The 20,194-nt window shown below is 40.7% G+C and overlaps 2 protein-coding genes across 28 annotated transcripts in view; one reads left to right on the top strand and one right to left on the bottom strand.

Moving 5' to 3' along the window:
* ZNF536 (zinc finger protein 536) overlaps nucleotides 1–1,992 on the bottom strand; it is a 346,438-nt gene extending 344,446 nt beyond the window's left edge. For 14 of the 24 annotated variants that reach the window (XM_080552238.1, XM_080552251.1, XM_080552254.1 and 11 more), the window contains exon 1: nucleotides 767–980. The gene's annotated coding sequence lies outside the window, so the exon portion shown is untranslated. Of the gene's footprint in view, nucleotides 1–2; nucleotides 81–766; nucleotides 981–1,496 lie in introns of those variants that run through there. The other 10 variants (XM_080552264.1, XM_080552260.1, XM_080552242.1 and 7 more) reach the window with 4 other exon arrangements.
* Nucleotides 24–19,339, top strand: LOC308176502 (uncharacterized protein). Of its 4 annotated transcripts, XM_080552298.1 has the most exons (4): nucleotides 6,610–8,616; nucleotides 15,080–15,141; nucleotides 17,404–17,648; nucleotides 19,178–19,339. In XM_080552298.1, the coding sequence occupies exons 1-4, from the start codon at nucleotides 8,427–8,429 to the stop codon at nucleotides 19,203–19,205; spliced, it is 525 nt and encodes a 174-aa protein (XP_080408424.1). In that variant the 5' UTR covers nucleotides 6,610–8,426; the 3' UTR covers nucleotides 19,206–19,339. The 4 variants fall into 4 exon arrangements, 1 of the variants encoding a protein (XP_080408424.1); XR_013938287.1 differs by lacking the exons at nucleotides 6,610–8,616; nucleotides 17,404–17,648; nucleotides 19,178–19,339 and adding exons at nucleotides 24–117; nucleotides 1,002–1,078 and having other exon boundaries at nucleotides 15,080–15,113; XR_013938286.1 differs by lacking the exons at nucleotides 6,610–8,616; nucleotides 19,178–19,339 and adding an exon at nucleotides 959–1,078 and having other exon boundaries at nucleotides 17,404–17,526.
* Nucleotides 19,340–20,194: the final 855 nt, after the last annotated feature.

Below are 20,194 nucleotides of genomic sequence, written 5' to 3'. Positions count from 1 at the left end.
ACTTGAATGTCACAACGCTCCTCGCAGCATTATGCACGGCTCCTATTCATAAGAGGTCGATTAGAGCACAAAATGGCAGGTCTCTTAGGCACTTGAATCTCACAAGTTTGACACATGGTATGCATCAGCTAACTTTGATTAAAAAAAAAAAAAAAAAAGAAACGAAGGGGGGGGGGGAGTTTACAAATTACACCCCGATTAGCCGGGATCCTCCGACGGGGGGGGAAAGAGGGGGGAGGGGGGGCCGCGGTTAAAGTCACTTCGGCAAAGTTTGCTCCGCAGCAAGCCTTTAAAACAAAAAGTTTCTGGGCAAGTTAAGGGCAGCGTCTGTGCGGGCTGGGGCCGGCGGGCGGGCAGCCCCCAGCCGGTGTCGCGGCCGCCGCCGGCTCTCGCCTCCCGTCGCCTCGTTTCGCCCGCCCGCTCCTTTTTTGTAAAGTAACGGTTTTAAAAGAAACGAGAGAGAAAGAGGAAAAACGGAGGGTTTTCTTCAGGCTAAGTTCTATAGCGCCATTCAATGGCTTCTCCGCTCCTTTCATTATTTTCTGCTTTTCCCCTGACAGCCCTGCTTGCAAACGTCACTGCTATGGATATTTAATTATACTGTATTTTTTTAATCACGGTGGAAAACGCAGGCCCCGTTGCGCTGATTAAAAAGAAATAAAAAAAAAAATAAACCACACTCCGGACTGACTTTGGAGCCTCTTTGATGGCTCGCGGGAGCCTCCCGGATCCTCCAAAACCCCCTTTTTACCTTTGTCTTTCTTACCTTAAAATTTAAAGCAAAGCGTAGAAGAAACTCCCGCACGTAAACGGAGCGTTGTAAAAGATTGTGTTCAATGAATAATGAAGCATGTCCACATGATTGACTTGATCATTTTCTTGTGCGGAGGGGGAAAAGTGCGGCGCGGGGCTGCCGCGGCCGCCCGCTCCGGGTAGCCCTCCCAACTGCTTCCAGCACATCCCGAGCAAAGAGCGCTTTATTTTAATCTGTCTCTTTTCAGAATAACCCCCTTCATTGATACTGATCACCCAACATCACAAGACATCCCCATCTCTCAGCGTGGACTCCCCCTATCTGGTAGGTGAAATGCATTGTACCATTAAAAAAGCACTCCATTGTCGTCTTGGCATAATTCACAGCAACTAGATAGGTCTTGCGGCATTTAGCTTTGATGAGCCAAAAGCTGAACCCTTGATATAATAATCTACAAAGAATGGGCTGTGATCGTCCATTTTTTCTCCCTGTCTAGCAACTAAGAAACCATTTAACACGGCGCGGCTTGGTCGTGACCTTGAGCCTGTGTAAACACCCCGAGGAGCCCGCGCCGCTCCGCAGCCCCCCGGCCAGCGCCGCTGCCCGCGCAGCCCCGCGCAGCCCCCGCGCAACCCCCGCGGCCGCGCAGCTCCCGCGCAGCCCCCGCCGCCCCTGCCCGCGCCCCGCCAGCGCCGCCGAGCCCCCGGGGGCAGCGGCGGGCTCCACAAAGCGCCCCTCTTACCTGCTCCCGAAACTATGCAAAGTCCGCTTCTCCCAAAAAAAACTCCCGGGGAAACCTCGGTGGACGGGGGGACCGGAGCATCAGTCACCGCTCCGGCGTTTAAGAGAAGTAATCAGCGATAAAGTGACGTTGATCTGCACTGTAACCTTGTGGCGTATTTAATGTAAATAAGCCAGTTATGTTGCCAATCGCATGCATACAAACACATAAAGGTCCTCAGCGTTGCATTTTGATTCTTTCCATTAGAACCGACTTTATTTACATACACTATTTAGGGGATCATGATAATTCTAAAACAATACTAGTGCCAAATGATTATGAAAATATGATTTTAATTAATCACGTAGTAGGCAAGGAAATTAGCATACGGTAATTAAACTTAGAGAAAAACGTCATGGAGGTTCTCTGCCTTATGGGTTCGGAATAATCATTAAACGATGGGTTTTCAGGACTTAATTATCAAACAAATAACTTTTTTAAAGCAACTTTACAAGGTTTATCCGCAGGGCAACGATTTAGTAAATAATATATAACCAAGCAAACAAGGTGCAAATGTGACTGGTGAAATAGGTTGTGTTTCTACAAGGCGGGGGGGGGGGGGGGGGGAGAGAAGCTGAATAATGCAATTATGGATTCTGTGTCCCATAGTTGACAAAAGCATGGTGCCTCAATAGACTCTTTGTTATGGGATTATATAATGATTGTGGTGTAATTATGGGAAAAAAGATTTAGTAATAATAAAAAGTATCAAAATACACCAATGAGCAGCTTGTTTTAAAGAAAAGGCTTGCATGTGACATTAGGGGCATGTTAATAACAAAAAGCCAGGATCCGAAAGGATTGACAAATAAAAAAGACTGTGATGCGCATGATTAAGAAGCGATGGAGACAGATTGATTATTCAAAATGCCGAGCCACAGGGACACTTAAAACATTGATTCAGGTAAGACTAGTTTCATCTTGACTGAAATGAGTTCCCTGAAGATGACTGGCATACATTTTAAATCAGTTTACTACATAAAAAGCATAACATCACAAGCTGAAACCTTCTAGTTAAAATAGGAGTCCAAGGAAAAAAAAAAAAAAAAGTTTATGTCTGTGGCAATTCTCAGAGGGACTATGGAATTGCAGAGGAAGGGGTATAGATTAATTAGCTCTTCCTAAACAGTGGACTTAAACGCACCCATCTTTTATAATCCCTAGCCTCTATTTCTGGATTCTGTGGTCCAATACCACTTGCAGGTTATAGGGATGATATTAATAACCCTATAGGTACTGTATGAGTTCTTTTTTTCCTTTTCTTTTTTTTTCTGGAACTGCAGTAAATTAACTTTCTATAATAACTCCAAAATGAGCAAGATTTTTTTCCAATTGACTTCACTTGAAGTTTATAAATAGTTGTTCAGAGCTATTCAATGTTAAAAAAAAAAAAAAAAAAAAAAAAAGATTCCCATGCCTATACTAAAAAGTTTAGGAATTCACTCTGCATTTTCCAATTTGATGTGTCTGAAATTCTCTTTGAACAAATTCCAAAATACAAGTTTTTTCTATAGAAATTAGCATAGCAATCACATCAATAATATCACTATCTCTATGGGAATGATAACTGGAGCAGTGGGGGTGTTCTTTATTTCAATTCTTCGTGGATCAACTGATTATATTCTGTCTTCTTTTGAACTTGTTATTGTAAGTCAAGTGATTCTTTATAAGTGACAGCCCTGACAAAGAGACGAGGATGGGAAAGCAGGTCGAAAGGAAGTCGCCATATGGACTTTAAAAAAGGCACTTTTTAAACAAGATAATGGGGAAATGGATGTTGCCTTTTAACCCTGTCAAGGCTGAACATTATTAGCTGTCTCATAAAAGAATAAGCTGTACCTTTTTGTTTTAATATCAGATTTCACTTTATGATTTCCATGACCTAGGGCTTCACGATACAAACTATATAGGAGGTGATGGCATTTCAGAAGCAAGGGCCAAATCAGACACCTGGAATCACTGTCAGCCATGAGATTTGAGAGCACCACACAAAGAGTTACAGAAGAATGAGAGCTCAGGAAAACCCCATGGTTCTTCTTCCTGAAACAAAGATAAGAATATTGGCTAGAGATAGGTGAAACAGCACTGACAGCAGAGGAGCTTTAGACATCTCATTGGGATTTCCTGTTCCTTTGGCAAAAGTGCATGATGCTCTTTTAATGACAGTGGAACGGAGTGAAAACAAAGAGTGAGGACAAGGACTTTGACTCTAATTCTTGCAAAAATTAATTTCTCCTCTCCTTTTTTTTTTTTTCTGGAGAGAACAAATTTCCCTCCAGAAACTTGCCAGTGGACAGAGATTAGGAAACACCTCCCAGGAAGCTGAGATTAAGTTCTAAACCCTCACTAAGCTGATGGCAGAGCTGTCAGCACTGGTCCACCACTGGTGAACGCCCTGTCAATTTTATTTTCCTAGTCAGCAGATGATCATCCAACTCAACTCTACAGGAAGAGCATATCAAGCAAAAGCTTCTCAAAATCTGGAAGAGGAGGCTACTATGCAGGCAATGGTGATATCACGGGAGGATGCTATTAACAAAACCAATCAAAATTCTTTTCCCCAGGACAAGTTAGGCATGATTATTTGGGTTGGGATGGCCAACCCTTCCCTAAAATGGAGCCTGAAGAGACAATGTAAGTTTGTGAGCTGAGTACATTCCTAAAGACAAATACCCCCCAAATTTTATTGACTCAGTCACAGGTTTTGCCTCCTAAGCAATGTCAACTGGATAGATGGGATTCAGAAGATCTCAGACATGAGCTCAGGGAGGCTTTGCCCCAGCCTTGCTCAGAATTCCTAATATTCCCCAATACCATCAGCACTTCTGTAGTGTCCTCCAGTATTCCTCCCCCTCATCTCAATGTTGTTCCCTTTTTCTCTTTTTGCATCCAAAGAAAGGTCTTTTCTCTTCAGAGCCTTCATGTCCTCTCAATTGCAGAGGCTTCACTGTCCCCAGCTACTTCTCCTACTTCTTTGGTTGATTTTATCCTCTTCTGTGCCTCTTCTACAAGTAGGCAGGACTATACTAGTGCTTTACCTTGGCAAAAACACTACAGGTGAAAGAAGGAAAGAGCAGAAGAAATGTCCATTGTTTGCCTTACTCTGCAAGGTCCTTGCACTGTCTCAGAGAACAGGGAGCACCTTCTCAGGCAATGGAAGCTATCAGATACAGACTTGTCAAACTTCAAAAAGGAGGATGACAGGAAATGAGAGCTGAGGTTTTTGGGCAGGCAACATTGTTATTCCTTGTGATTTCCACCTTTGTGAAATTACAGGATTTCAGAAGTACTTATTTTGGACAGACATAAACAAAAAGGAAGAAAATCACAAATCTCACAAGTCTGATGAATACAACAAAAAGCCTAGGTGGGAGGAGAGGTGGGAGGAGTATTTTATGAAGCTTTATACATGGAAGCAGCAAAATACAAGTGGTCATATACTAATTTACACAACGGGTGGGGGAGAAATGTTAGCTTTATATATTTAAATATTTATAAGTTTTTTGCTTTATGAGGAAGGACTGAGGAATAATCCTGCCTTTGTTCTTAAAAAGTGTGATCAGCATTTCCTTCCTAAAGAGAGATGATAGGCAACTGGGCATTCTTTTAACAAAGGCTGCAGAAGACCATTGAAAACTTAATACCTTTAGGAGGGGGTCTCTTTTCCAAAGAAGAGCAGAACATCAAGTCTTTAATATTGATAAGGAAATACTCATAAAAGGAATCACCTAATAGTGGGGACTTTAAATAAGGAATTTCAGAAAACTTAGAGTAGATATTGCAGCAAACTCTGGAACAGGTGGTGCGATCTACGTGGCAGTCTGAGCCACTGAAAATACAAGTCATCCAGCAAGAAAGTCGCTGCAGCATGGTTCAAGAAGACATAAGTAAAACACTTTCACAGGAAAAAGGGAAACACCTTCCAAAATGCCTGTTAAAAACATAGGAGTTTCCTGGGCACAACCCCAGCAAACTGACAAGGTGGACGGAGGTTTTCCCACTTGTACAGATTGTGTAAGAAAGCTTCCTGGAAAAAAGGACTGTGAGATTCCAGCTTTCTAAACAGACCAGAGGCAGAACCCATTTGAGAACAAGCTATTTCCCAGGGTCCACAGTCAAAATACAAGTTTGATCAGCAAAGATTGTATATATCATCATCACAGGGATTCAAAGGTAGAGGTCATCAGAATTTGTAGAAAAAAAAAAAAAAAGAAAAAAAAAAAAGAAAAAGACACCAACCACATTTCTAGGAGACAAATTTGCATCCTCAATTATAGCAGTCAACTATCACTGAGCCTGGTGTCACAATCAAGTTGCATGGGTCAACTAAAAGCATATAATGAAGCTAGGCTTCAATATTGGCCACTTTTTGTCACAAAGTCATTGCAACAATTAATCAAATCACAGACACCAAAAAATGGTCAAAAATAAAGTACAAAATGGGCACCTGGAAGATGCGCAACAGAAGCAGTATCTAAAGCAGGGGCAGTATGGAGGCACAGCTCCCTCTCATAGTCACGGCAGCACTGATCCTTCTCCTTTTCAAAACAAAGGTGAAACTGGAATGAAGAGAAATGGTTCATCAAAGTATTACTGAGACCAACAGACTGGTACATGGCATTGGAAGTTTCTATGGACAAAAGTAGTCACCTATGTATTTCTATTGAACATAAGAAACTATGTAAAATGATAAAAAATAAAGTTTTGTCTTTTTTCTTTCCCAAAGCAAGAGAGATTTTTTTAGATTAAATAGTGAACAATATTCTCAATAGATCCACCTAGTGGAATCGAACAAATTCTGCTTCCAGAATAAAGACACAGCTTTTATAACCCTATCCAGGACATAATTCTGTGACTATCTCCCATTCAGCAAAACAAGGACTCAGAAATCCTCTGAAAGAGCAAGAATGAAAGGTGCAGTAAGCCCAAATACAAGGACAATATAGAAGATCAGGAGACAACTGTTGCTCCAGGATTTAAACTTTAGCATTTAAACTTACATGGGATTAGTACAGCAGGTGTACTTTTCCAGCTATAATCACTAGGAATTATGATTGACCAAGAGGGGAAAGTACTGGAAAAAATATCCAAAATAATAGCTGCACTTCATCTTTAAAGTGCATTGGCACTGAGCTAGCTCTTGCAGAAAACTCACACATAACCTGTCTCAGGATGTCAGACCTCTTCAGGAGCTATTTAAAGGTGATTTTCTTTGATCTTATCTCTGAGATCAGATCCAGGAATATTTTGGGGGGGTAAGAATTTCTTTTTATCCAACTAATCTAACCAGTATTCCACTTTTCAACACTTTCCTTAAACTTCTCCCTTTTCTTTCCATCCTGGTCCCAAAGATCACAGCAAGCCATAGGCTTGTAATGATCATAACCTCATGGCTCTCCCCAGCACTCAGGATGCTTTCCCCTATTGATGAACACCAATATTCCCTGCCGGTGACACCCCACTACCACTTTTTCCTCTGCCGGTTACACACAGCCTTCCCAACTGCCCACCAGTTCCCCACAGCCTCTCCCTTGGCCCGCACACCCACCTCAGCCCACGGGTGCCCTCCTGGTCACCCCCACAACCACCTCTCCTCACCACATTGAAGCCTTTGTTCTATCAGAAAGTTTGCAGCTTAATGCCTAAAGCAAACAGATAAAGAATAATTTTGATGATCTGCTGAAAACGTTTATGTCTTACCTTTTAAACTACCATTTCACTGTTTAAGCCCCATGGTACAGTAATTAAGGCCATTACACCAGTGCTACTTTCCCCATCTACATTGGTCACCTGTAAGCAGCGTATGCAGGGACTGGGCTACGCCAGGTTGGTAAATACCTTGCACTGGGTACCAACAGCAAGGAGCACTGTGTTTATCATTTGTTAAAAGTTTGTTGATATTGCTTCATCTGCAGCTGATTAGGTAGGTGCCAGTGTCTAGACAGAAACACCCTGTCTTCACCAGTTTTGTGACTCAGGCTGAAGGAGGCCCGGGACGTTTTGTGAGGATCTCAAAGATCAGAGATCCATAGCAGACCACAAGTCATTTTTGGGAGGCTTCCCCAAACGTTCCCCTGCTGAATGTGATGCTCCTCAGTGCTTCCCCACACAGGCTGCGCCATGAGGCGGCGCCTCAAAGATGGTGCCTCCCCCCTTTACCTCAGCAGTCACCCCAGTGCCATCTGCAGCCTCCCGGGCCCCAGGCAGTTCCAGGGGTGGCTGCCCCAGCCAAGATCTTTCCTGCTGGCCATGTTTGTGTCCCCAAGATGGGCCATGCCAGGCTGTGGGTGCAAGGGCTGTCCCCACCAGCAGAGCCTCATGGCAATTGGCAGCAGCACCTCACTGCCATGGCCACAAGAGATGGCAGCCAAGAAATGCCACCACAGCCCTGCCCACCTGGAGAGGGAGAGGATTGAGAGGCAGTGGGGTTCGGGGCAGAGCTTACCCACAGCTTTGCCTCAGAATACAGCGTTCCTCATCCTGCAGAGCCAAAATGCAGCACCTGTCCCCAGCCAGCAGGAGGGGAGCCGCAGCAGTGGTGGAGGCCCAGCCAGTATGATGTGCCCCAGGCCCCTCACCACCACCTCCCAGCTAGCCCCAGGGACACACATAGCAGGTTCTTATTAAAAATAATAATAATAATAATAGTAATCCTATAACTCTTATTAACTGCTACACTGGCATTACTACACAGGCCTGAAAGCCATGATTTATGTCCATTTGTTCATTGTACCCTTACCCCAAACACCAGGTATTAATTCCAAGCTGCAGTAGAAGCTCACAGGCTTCCCTTCACCTTCTCCATCCCCACAGCCTCCATCAAATCCATGCCCAAAGGAAGCAGGCTGGGCACCTGTGGGAAAAGGGGTGGGAAGGGAAAGTGGGTTGGGAATGGACTGTGGGGGGATCTTACCTGTCTTTCCAGGTATGCTGTCACTGGACCATAAACATCTACTAAAAACAATGCCGGAGAGCATGACAAATAACTTCCCAGAGGGAGGCACCACTCCACCTGCTCTGTCCCCCCAGAGAGGACTATCTCACCTCCTCACAGAAGATGGGACACTTGAAAGTGACATAGGTAATGTCCCCAGGGAGCTGCGGAGGCTCTGGGAGCAGGACAAAGGATTGCAGTGCCTATGATATGTATTTGAAAAATATACATCAATACAATGTGACACTAGTGCAGAGCAGAACATCTGAAAACTGATGAAGTGGAGAGCTCTCTGTGTAATGCAAAGCACCTGAATGATGTGTGTACACAGAAAGATTTGTTCAGCTCTGCTCGTATCCAGCCCTTTTGGACAGTTGGATTTGATTTGCCATTTTCCTGCCAAAATATTGTTGCTATACCTCAGCACCTGGCCTTTCTTCAAAGAAAATGAATATGACTCTCCTGTCTTCACCTAAACCAGTCCAGAATATGAGTTCAGCAGAGGTTAAAGGGACCTTCCTTAATAACAAATATGTTTTTAATAATTTAAAGCCTCATAAATAAAGACTTATTGTTTCTCTCAAAATTCTCTCTGCTTCCATAATTCTGTTCATATATAGCTATTTCCCACCTTTTCCTATCCATGCTTGAAATGAATACTGTTAAAATCAACATACCTGCTTAGAGTCAGAGGGTCACATGACTTGAAACAAATTAGCTCTGTCTGCACAGCCAGCAGAGGGAAGCAAAGAGTATAATTATTTTTGCTTACATCATTTTAAACAGTATTTTAAGGATTTCTTAACCAAAAGCTAAACTGGTTTCCTAAAAGATAATACTTTAAATGCTTAAGATAGAAACTTCCACAAAATTTTTACAACAACAAAGGTGATGTCAAACAACAACAGCACTATGACCTTTATTATTTCCTTTCTCTCTGCTAACTTCAAAAGGCTTTAAGGTTTTCGGTATTTATTTGCAATTTTCTCACCTAACCAAAAAGCTTTTTCCAGCTACTAATTAATTTTACATCAGCAACTTAGGTCTTTTTTTTTTGTCTTTTTTTTTTTCTGTAAATAATCAATGTATAATCAGATGAATTTGAAGGTAAGCCAGCTCTCTGAAACAACCTGGAAGTAAAAAAAATAAAAAATGTGGGTGTTTTCTTCAGATTGAAAACTTGTTCTACTTGAAAAGATGAGAAAGCCACTTTCTCTGTTGAGTATTCACTACCACTCCTTCTCACCACTTATCTCTACCCCAAGGAGGAGAAAAATTGTGAACAGAACTGAAACTTCCAAGATAAAAATAAAATAAGTGATTGTAGAAAAAGTGGCAAGTGTAAGGGAAGAAAGCCAAAAAAAAAAAAAAAAAAAAAAACTCAGGTATTATTCTCACACCCCACAAATAAGCAATAACAAAAACAACAAAGCCACAAAAGGCAGCTCCAATTTTTCAAGCCTGCTAGGAATCATATGAAAGCCCCAGAGAATTCAAACAAACTACCTATTTCCTAGGAATTTTTCAGTTTAGTCCTCTTTTCTCTTTTTTTTTTCCCATTTCATATAAATGTTGGATTTAAACTTTAACAGATGCTATTTAAGAGTGTCATTTTAAGATATAAATTACAAACTGGAAGAGCCCTCAAGGATCACAAGGCATGAGCATGTATGGCCATGTTGTTTTACACCTCTTTAGCCAGGACTCGTCATTCTGAAATCCTACAGATGTGCTAAAAGCTGCAGAGGTGGGTGAGAAGTCTGAGATGCGCGTGTGCTGGAGCTATGCCAAGCAAGCATTGCCCATAGAGCTAACAAGGCTGAGACAGGACTGATCTCACTTCACAATGAGTGGGAGACGCTGCATGGGGTAACTTGCCATCCTTGCAGAGGTAGCTAGCAGGGGTCCTCTGAGTTCCCACTGCCAAAATACATTTGGAAAAAACGTGCAGAGATGTTTTCTGGGTTTTGTTTTTCTGTTTCTACTGTAATTTAAGCCAGAAGCAAATGCTCAAAAGCAGACTGATACACCAAGCAAAACCAGTGAAGCTCAAAGACTGCACAAATTGCACAGAGGTGTGAATAAGCCTTGTTATGTCTTTTTAGGCATCAAAATATCCCTAACACTATGTTTCCAAGCTCACAGGCATTTTAAAACGTGCTACACCCTTTTCCCGCCTCTATACCGTGTGCTTGGACTAGTCAATACATGAGCAGCTAAATAGGTTTGAGGCACATCTTCTTTGTGTAAACAGGTTTGTGTTACTTCTGCACTCCAGATTTTGCAAGCTTTGCCATGCTGTAATTCATTTCCAGAATATGGCCCACTGGGTAAAATTTCAGTTACACTAGTGAAAATATTGAATAAACCTTTGGAAGCTAAAACTAATCACCACTTTAGAAATCCAAAGGTGATGAGCTTATCTGGATAATAATAATCTTTTTAAGAACAAGTTATCAATCTGTATTTAACCAATAGACAGGAACTGGTTCAAAAAGAGTCAAATCCATCAGGTAATGTGTGCCTATTAAAAAACTATAAATAAGCATTCACCCGAGAGCTTGGAATGGCACTTTGAGAGCATTCCTGGTCACTCAGGTAAATAATGAGTTTTATATAACCTTTCAGCAAAGATTTTTTGTAAATGAGGAGATAAAATGCAGAAAAGCTTCTGATTAATGTGAAGGTTGGGGTACAAGCCAACACACAAGTGGGAATTCAAAGTTAAAGCTGGCGTTGTTCACTCACATTGTTTCCTCTAAGGGTTCAACGTTAAAGACGCTGTTGTCTTTACTCTGACTTGTTTGTGATGGTTTCAATTTAGGATTTTATTTATATATGGTGTTTAAATTGATGAGTGTTTTGTACATTATCTGCTCACACAGAAGACACTAAAGTCAATAAGAATTGTAGAGACGGGCAGAATGTAGGCCTCCAAACAATGTGCAGCCAACAGTGAAAATGACCACAGTGGTCATCATAGCCCCCATGAAACTTGCAAGCACTGTGTTTGCTCAAATCTGAAGAGAAAGGAGAAAAAGTAAAGAAAAACAAACAAACAAACAAAACTTTCTGGTATCTCATCCTGTCAATATTAACTACTCTCCAATAAAGTAACTCTTATCAAATATTTTGAGCTCTCTTGATGACTAAGAAAAAATATACCCATAAAGGGATCCATCAATTATCTTAAAATCAAATAACCTGGAAACCAGGATATATGGCAAAATTAAATATAAGCCCTTGCCTGGATAACAGTTCAGTCCTCTCTAGAGAATTGCTCATCAGCTGTCCTCAACACCTAACACCCTAGGATGAGAAGAGAAAAATGGGTTTCACACCCTGAAGGTTAACGAACTTCATTTGTTATGTACTCAGAGAATTAAATTTGTACCACACGCTCAAGGATCTAAAAGGGAAACTTCTCCCAGCTATAACCATGGCAGTGTTTCACAATAACATAGACATTTGAAAAAGCTAAAATGCAAACCAAAAAGGGGAAAAAATGTATAGTGTTTGTATTCAATAGAGATCTTTCCTGACCGTTGTGATTCTAAAGAAATATATCCTTCCAATTGTTCCATATTGTGTTAAAACATATTTTTTGCATTTATTAATAATTCAAACATGTTGTTGTTTAAAAAAATTATTCACATCATGTGTTCATAGTTTCCATATACATATGTCAAACTTTATTTTGTTTTACCATTATAATCTATGAATGGATTTACCCTTTGTTTCTGTTTTCAAATCTCTGAGGAATGTTTGATTAGGTAGGAGGGTTTGTTTTATGCATTACTTGTTCATCATTGCACAAGTGCACAGGCTAAACAAAGTTGGCATACTTCATACTGATTGGTGGAAACGGTGTAGTTAAACAGTGTAGTTAATACAAGGGAATGAGTAATTTCTCAGCACAGCTAATCAGCTGCACAATAGCTATGTATCAGACACTGCAGCCATATATCAAAAATGCATTTTAAGGTAGCTTGTAGCGTACATGATTATCTAGTAGTATCTGTTACAGTCATTTCATATTAACTCACTTCTGTATTTATTTAATAAAAATAATTTTGTGTGCAGTGGTCTATATACATAACTGGGCAGAATACCAGGAATTATGTGGTAAATGGCAAAAACAGGAATGTTCTAGTTGATATATAATGGAAAATATGTCCAGGGTGTTACAGTCTGAGAGTGTCCAGTGCAAAGGAAAAGACAGAGCAATGAAGGTGACAAAACAGCTACTACTTCACTGAAGAACTTAAATCAATTTCATAATTCTGTATCTATCACTCTGTACATCTATAACTAAGAAATAACAAGATAAATATATTATACTATTATTTAGCGGATGTCTTCTGCATTGTTTTTCCATCCCTTTTTGATGAGCTGTACTTTATTATGACTGTCATTCCTGAAAAACGTCTTTTTAATAGCTCAGCATCAACACAAGTTCAGAATGCTGTCCCTCCATTAGAAAACAAAGTTGGGTTCAGTAGGAGTTAACATTAACAATTCAAGAGCCTGTAGAAGAAATTAGAAACATGAGTCCTCCACAATGATGATAAAATCAAACTGGCAAATAAATGTATTCTCAAATGTCATAGTAAGAAACTGGATGAATATATGCAACTAAAATGGTCTCTTAAATTTCAAGTGCTTGGCCAGGATTTTCAAGAACTTGGTCCTACACAGAAGAAGCTGAATTAGAAATCTATCAAGTAATCTTACTAGTGAATATCTGCACATGTAACGCAAACTTCATGAAGTCCACAATTTCACCCTACTAGACTAATCTAAAGCCCACTGGGATCTGTTCCTCTGAATTTGATGAGTTTTGGATCAAGCCTTTTGAAGATAAGGAGTGAGCTGGAAACAAAATGATGCCATAAATCAGAATGAGTGGTACAGAATTAAGTAGTACAAAACATAGCTTTCAGTACTATATTATGTTAGGGTTATAAAATAAAACAAAACAACACAACTATTGATGTATAAATAGTAAGGAGAAGGAAATATAAATATTTGTGTTATTAAGGAATTAGTGAAGTTGCAGAGCTTCACTTTCCTAAAAAATATAGGCTCTATTTTGATATCCATACTTAAGGAAACACTTTGGCTCTGATAAAGCCAAGTGGATAATTAAAAATTATAATATTAATTGTACCCTTAACACAGATAAGTAAACTTGGCAAGAAAGTTTTAATGAGTTAAAGTGAAAAGGCAATGTCTAAATTAACTGAGTAAATTGGCAAAGAGAAATTTATTGTATATACTGACCCCTTTAACTTGTTTTAATGTCTGAATTTGAATTACATAGATTAATTTTCATTACATGATACATTAAATTATAAGGATAAAATAATTCCTCTCAGAATCTGCTTTCTAGGACAGGTAACAGTGCTTACAAATTCATTGTCCTGTATTATTTTATAATAGTGACTTGAAATCCACAGATTCTCTAAAGATTCCTGAGGGAAGATACAACTACTAGAATATCTTTAGAAAGTCAGCATAAAAGACACAAACATGATCTCATTGATCTTTGCTAAAAATGCAAACAGTACCACAAAATACTTTGGCTTTGGGAATCCTCGGTACTATTGAAGACATCAGCTCCTACAACACACATCCACCATGTGCCACCATCCAAAGGTGCGTGGAGGTCTACGTATAGCTGCACAAATACCCCTCAGATATACATGCATATATCAGCCACACTGGAGGAGCTGAAACGGTTGATCTGCTATCATCTGAAAAGATGCTGCATGCTTATGAAAAGTGCTTGGCATACCCCAGTGGAAAAAAAAAAAAAAGGAAAAAAAAACTTTTGGTTAAAATAATTTACTGCCAGATTTTGACTGAAATAACTGTGACGTAAAAGCCAACATAGATGTACACCCCATAGGGAGTCATCTGACTGTATCAGTTTTTAATGTATCCTTCCGTAAAGTCAAAGATCCAAACGCTAAATTTAGTGCTCAGGGACATCAAGGGAATTTGTGACATTTCTCAGAGGGCTTAGTATCCATAAACTAATGACTGGATAAAACTGATCTCAATATTTAGTTTCACATTTGGGATAAATACAATATTGATGATATTTTATTTAACTGTTTCACAACACCATACATGTGAAAAATTAACAAAGTAGAAACTGCTCACCCAGAAATACACTTCAACAAATATTGGGATTATGTATATAATTAAGACACAGGCATTGCAGAAGACCATTATATATCATGATTTAGAAGTTCAGATCTTTCAGCTCCTACTAAATACTGTCAAGCACCAAGAAGTTCTGAGCCAGAACCAACTGAAAACAATGGGAAGATTTCCATTGGGTTTAATAAGCAATAAATCAAATCCATAAAAATGAACCAAGCTAGTAAACGTGCTGTTGCTCAGAGTTGCTTCTAAATAAATATATAAATAGCTGCTCTCTCACCCAACGACATGCCGTCCCTCCTTCCTTCGTACCCCATGGAGGAAGACCAGCTCATGCCCACCAGCAAGCCCTCATAATGCCACAGCAGAGATCACATTCCTATTTGGAAGGAGGAGAGGGGTTTGCTTGATTTTTTTTTTCTCTCTTTGTTTTTTACAGGTCCCTCATCCATTGGTGGTCTGACAAAAAAGACAGGGACATTTCAGATTTATAATGTGAAGGTAAGTTATCCACCTGCATTGTGGGGTGTGTAGGGTGCTGCCATGGGGAGACACTGGGAATCAAGTGGCAAACAAGAAAGAAGTGTTACCTCAAGCACAACCAAACTGTAAAGGGGAACAGGCAGACTGGGGAGCTTTCTGCTGTTCAGTCAATATACCGTGAAGTATCAAAAATCTCTTTTACATGCTTTTTTCCACCTCCCTTTTGAAAAGACACAGAATTACAACCAAGAAGCTAATAACTTGCTACAAATAGTGGTATTTGTTGAGGCATGCAGTTTCCAAATGGGAATTTGGACTTGTTTTTATTCTCCACTTAACACTTCCCCTGCCCAGCACAGACATCGACTCTGGTGGTGTTCCCACCATGACAACACAGGGAAAGCACATGGCCTAATAACTCCAACTTTAACAGACCCATGGCTTCTAACAATGCAATTGCAGTGGAATTTGCCCTAAACAAAGCCTAAAGACAGAAGCATCCATTGCAGTTAGCAGCAATTAATGTCTTCTCAGACTGCTACGTGCCTTAACCGCAGCCAGAGGGATGGTGCCTAGCAGGGGGAAAGGGACACCTGCGTGCAACAGTGACCAGCCTTCCTGGCAGGATCCTCAACAAGGGCATTGCAAACAATGGGCACACAGCAATGCAGCGTGAGCACAGGGTTCCCTACGAGCCAGGTTTGGAATCACCGCCTCCCAAAAAAGCTCACACAGCACAGCCCAAGCAGCAAGAGGGAAGCACTGAGGAAAACCCACAAGAATTTAATCTATTAGAAATATTCCCACTTGTCCTCTTATGACCCACATAGGAAAGCTCTGGACAATGCACGTCTCACACCCAAGGAAGGGTGGTGGCATAAGTGGTTTAGCATGGTGCTTCCCTGAGCCACCCCGCTGCACTGGGCAGGCACGTCCCCAAGCTGCCACCAGACAGACAGACCCCTGCAGCCCAGGGCAGCCACGCTGGGGGAGCTCTCGCTTTCTTCTGTGCCTGCATGCCATCCCCAGTCTCCATCCTTCCCCAGAGAAGGATGACCACCATGGCAGTATGGTGCCCGCTAGCCATAGCTGTTATCAAAAGTGCAGACTGCGCTGACAATGGACTGCTCAATAGGTCATTACCAGACTGTTAATAAATACGGTGAAAAGAGATACAGAGCAAGGGTGTGGGTCTTTTGTAATATAAATGAATAGTTTTCAAAATGTAGAAGAACTAAAGCACATTTTCACTTTGTGCTTTATGACACCTACAATATCTTGGCTCAACGAATTAAGATTGACATTAAAAAATAACTAAGAGGCCTATTTCTCCTGTCAGTGCAGGGCCAGGGCATCCATCACTGCTGGTGAGCACAGTGTACATACTGAGGGGAGGAGAGACCCTTAAAGGTTTGAATATAAACCTTGTCTACAGATATGCTGGGGAAACACAAGGAGCCATATCCTGTTAAAGTCACAATCACCATTTCCAAAGCCACAAATCGAGTGTATTTGCTCTTTGCATCTGAGCTAAGTTTTAGTAATAAGCCATAAGGAGAGAACAAAAAGCGCAAGAGAAAAAAGATGCCTCTTCCAAACTTAGTGTATCATCACAAATCTCTTAACTCCATGTAAGAGGCAACCTAAGGGTATCAAGTTTAAAAAGCATGGAATCAATAAAAAGTCATTAAAAATCAATGTATGAACTGGTTTGCATGCCCTCAGCCATCACTCCTAGGCACTAATGCTCTAATAATTCTCAATTGATATGCACAGAATATGCCAATTTAAATTTATTGAAGTACTTCAAATTTTTAAGTATTTAAATTTGGAAAGACTGGCTTTATGGGGCCAAAGCTGTGAAGAATGATCAGAAATGTTTAGAATGCCTTACATTTTCAGTAATTTGAAAGAGATTAAAGGAGTAGACTTACAAAATTAAGAACGATTTAAAAATCATTGGATCATTTCAAATTGCTATAAATGCTTGAATCACAAATAATATTGGTAGTTAGTACACGTGCAATGAAAGGACTCTGTTTTTACATCAATGTCCAAATGAAATCACCAATAGCATTAGGCAGCTACATGCATATACCAAAGAGAAAGGGAACCACTTGCATGTGCACAAAACATGTAGGGGTTTCAAGTGCAAGACAAGCCCTTGCTACCAAGAATACCCCAAGTCTTTCCAGATTAAATTAATTTCAAAATCTAATATGGTTTGAAATCGACTCTCTAGTTAGAAATTCAAGTTGATATTAATTCTACTTCTGGTAGACAACGAAGTGTTTTGCAAAAGACTCCTGTGCAAACACCTGGAAATATGCAGAAACCCACACGGAAGGGCAAGCCATGGTGCCCACACACAGAGCTGGCAAAGTCAGACGCTGCACGGAGAATCCTGATCCCTTGGACACCCCGACCACACTCCTGCTGATGGGGGAATTTTGCCTATGGTTTTGGAAATCTTCTCCAACTTCTGTAGATGCTCAGACAGCTGCCGTATGCCAAAGCCCAGACAGGTAAGGTTTTTGAGCACAGTGCCTTCTGCGCTTCTTAAAAACAAATGCATGGCTGCATTTCTCTTTCTTCACAGTCACTCCTGGAAAATATACCTAGAGGGGAAAATGTAAGAAGTGATATTAACAGCTCAGTATGTCCAAGATAAAAGCTGGAGAAACCAAGGTATTAAAAGGGGTTAAGGTAAAATAATAAACTGCTATTAAGCCTATTAACAGTTTTGAAACATCATTGTTCATGGCACGATAGAGCTTGGCTTTTTACAGGTGTTTCATTTGTACATTTTCCTTATTCTGCTGCTATTTAACAATGCCATGAATCTCTGCTTTAAGCCCCCTCGGTAATGCACTGATTGAATCTGCATCTGCTAACCCTTCTTATAAAACAGCATCACAACCAAACAGAGGTTAACATTTCATAACTTTAAACGGCAAGCATAAAGGCTAAAATTTTATGAGGGCCCTCAAAAATAATACCCCTTTTATTAAGTATAAAACACACAGAATTAATCTCAGGACTTCATTCGCTACGTGCTCAGAAGAAGGCAGGCTAACAAATGTCCCCATTTGCTCACCTCTCTGCCCGAGCGGCCAGGAGCTTCCGTGCCCCCATGGGACCATGGTGGTGCCATGCCCCAGTGCAGGCAGCAGACCGTCCCTCACAGCGCTCAGCAGCACGGCCCCGGAGCCCACTCGTGCATTCAGGGCCAAGCGCTGCGCTGAGTGAGCAAGGCAAGACGGAGCAGTCTTTCATTAATGTTACTGAAACACTGGCAGAAGCCAACAATCAACATTTCATGGATTTTGGTTTATAATTTAACTTCCTTCACAACATTACTACTTACTGATACTTCTCTGCGATCCTTCTTCTACGTAGTAGAAGACTGCTAGATCCTAGCTGAGGAAAGAAGGAAAAAAAAAAAACAACAAACTTTTATCCAGTGAGACACTTTATCAAGAAAATTCTACAAGAAATTGGTTGTTACCTGCGGATAACAACTGGTTTGTTAGTTAATGGCTAGCGGCAAAGCCAAGGCCAGTTAATGCTCCAGCTGTCCAGTCATTAACTGCAGTAAAGACTGATTTTGAGGAGGTTATTGCCGTGATAAAATATCCTCAAAAGATTATAACAGCAATAGTGTACAGAAAAAAAAAGTATTAGTGGCTATAGTGTGACTGAATGGCTGCATTTGAAAAATTGGTCATTCCCTGGTGGTTCATAACCGATTTTCCACCAGTCAAAAAGCAAGTTGTGCTCTGTTAGGTTTATTGTACAAGGCAATAAAAATATTGGCCAGGTTAAATTGTCAGTGTGTTATGACATTAACCATTCTTTTACTGTGCTTAATTTAAGTGTTACTATGATTCATTATGGAAAGAAACTGTCCTTTGCAAGTAAACAGGCATTTGAGCACTGAGAACAGATAGTAATAAATCTGAATGCAAAATTAAATTTCATTTGATGGCTCCCCCCCATTCATAATGATTACATTTTTTCTTTTTTTTTCCTTTTTTTTTTTTTTTCTTTCTAGAAATACTTCAGAATTCTTGGCTACTTAATTGCAAGATTATCTTCCAAAGTTTGCATTATTGATGTGATGCCTGGCAGCAGTACTCTAGTTAAAGGTGTGACAGAATTTCCATTAAAAAAACCTTTCTAGTGGTTAACTTGGCCATCAGAAGTCACCTCATGCTTCATTTGGCACGCGGATTCCCAGCCACAGTGCAGATCCAGACCACGGAAGCTGTTCCTCTCTCGTACTCTGTTGGGTAAGAGCAGAACTGCACACACAGAATGTGCGCACACAATTTTTGTGCACGTGATTCTACAAATCTGGACCTGTTTGTATTAAATTACATGAAAATATGCAAAGTCCTGCAGATTCCTGTGTTAATTTGCATGCTTTTATCATAAAGGCAATGTGCTATCATAGTAATCTTAATATACATTGACAGACTACACCATAACCACTCCAAAAAGCCATTAGGGTTTATTTTATAAATGTATAATACGAATTCTAGGCAGATTCAGTACTGCACAATTCAATTTTTTTATTATTATTATTATTCACTGACACCTGTAACAGGAGTGGAGCCATTGAACCTTACATGGCTAAAGCACCAGACTAAGGTTTTGAACAGAACCTGGAGCAGTTAGGCTGACAATTTTCACTGAAATTTAATGGTTACCTAATTGCCAGGCATTACTCTGAAGATTCCCATCTAAATGATCCAACGAACACATTTTACTGTGATCTACTGACATCACTGGCATCCTGGCTCCAGGAAAACAACACTATTTAAGCTCTCCAGGGATTTGCTGTAGTTTCAATTTCACTCTCGCTGCAAGAACACCTGACTGCTACGACAGTGAGCCCTGTCCATCGCAGTGAGGGGTTTTACAGGCACAGACGATGATGGTACAATCCATCCCGTGGTACCGAGGCTTCAAGGGGGGGCTACGAGCAGTCCCTTACCACATGGCCCCTGTACACTGCAAAGTTAAATCCCAGCATCTTCCACAGCTAAGGCTGCCTTCAATTTCCTGG

This window comes from Anser brachyrhynchus (genome assembly GCF_964034855.1).
Source record: "Anser brachyrhynchus genome assembly, chromosome: 12".
Classification (NCBI taxonomy): Eukaryota; Metazoa; Chordata; class Aves; order Anseriformes; family Anatidae; genus Anser; species Anser brachyrhynchus.
This window is presented reverse-complemented; position numbering and strand designations above follow the sequence as displayed.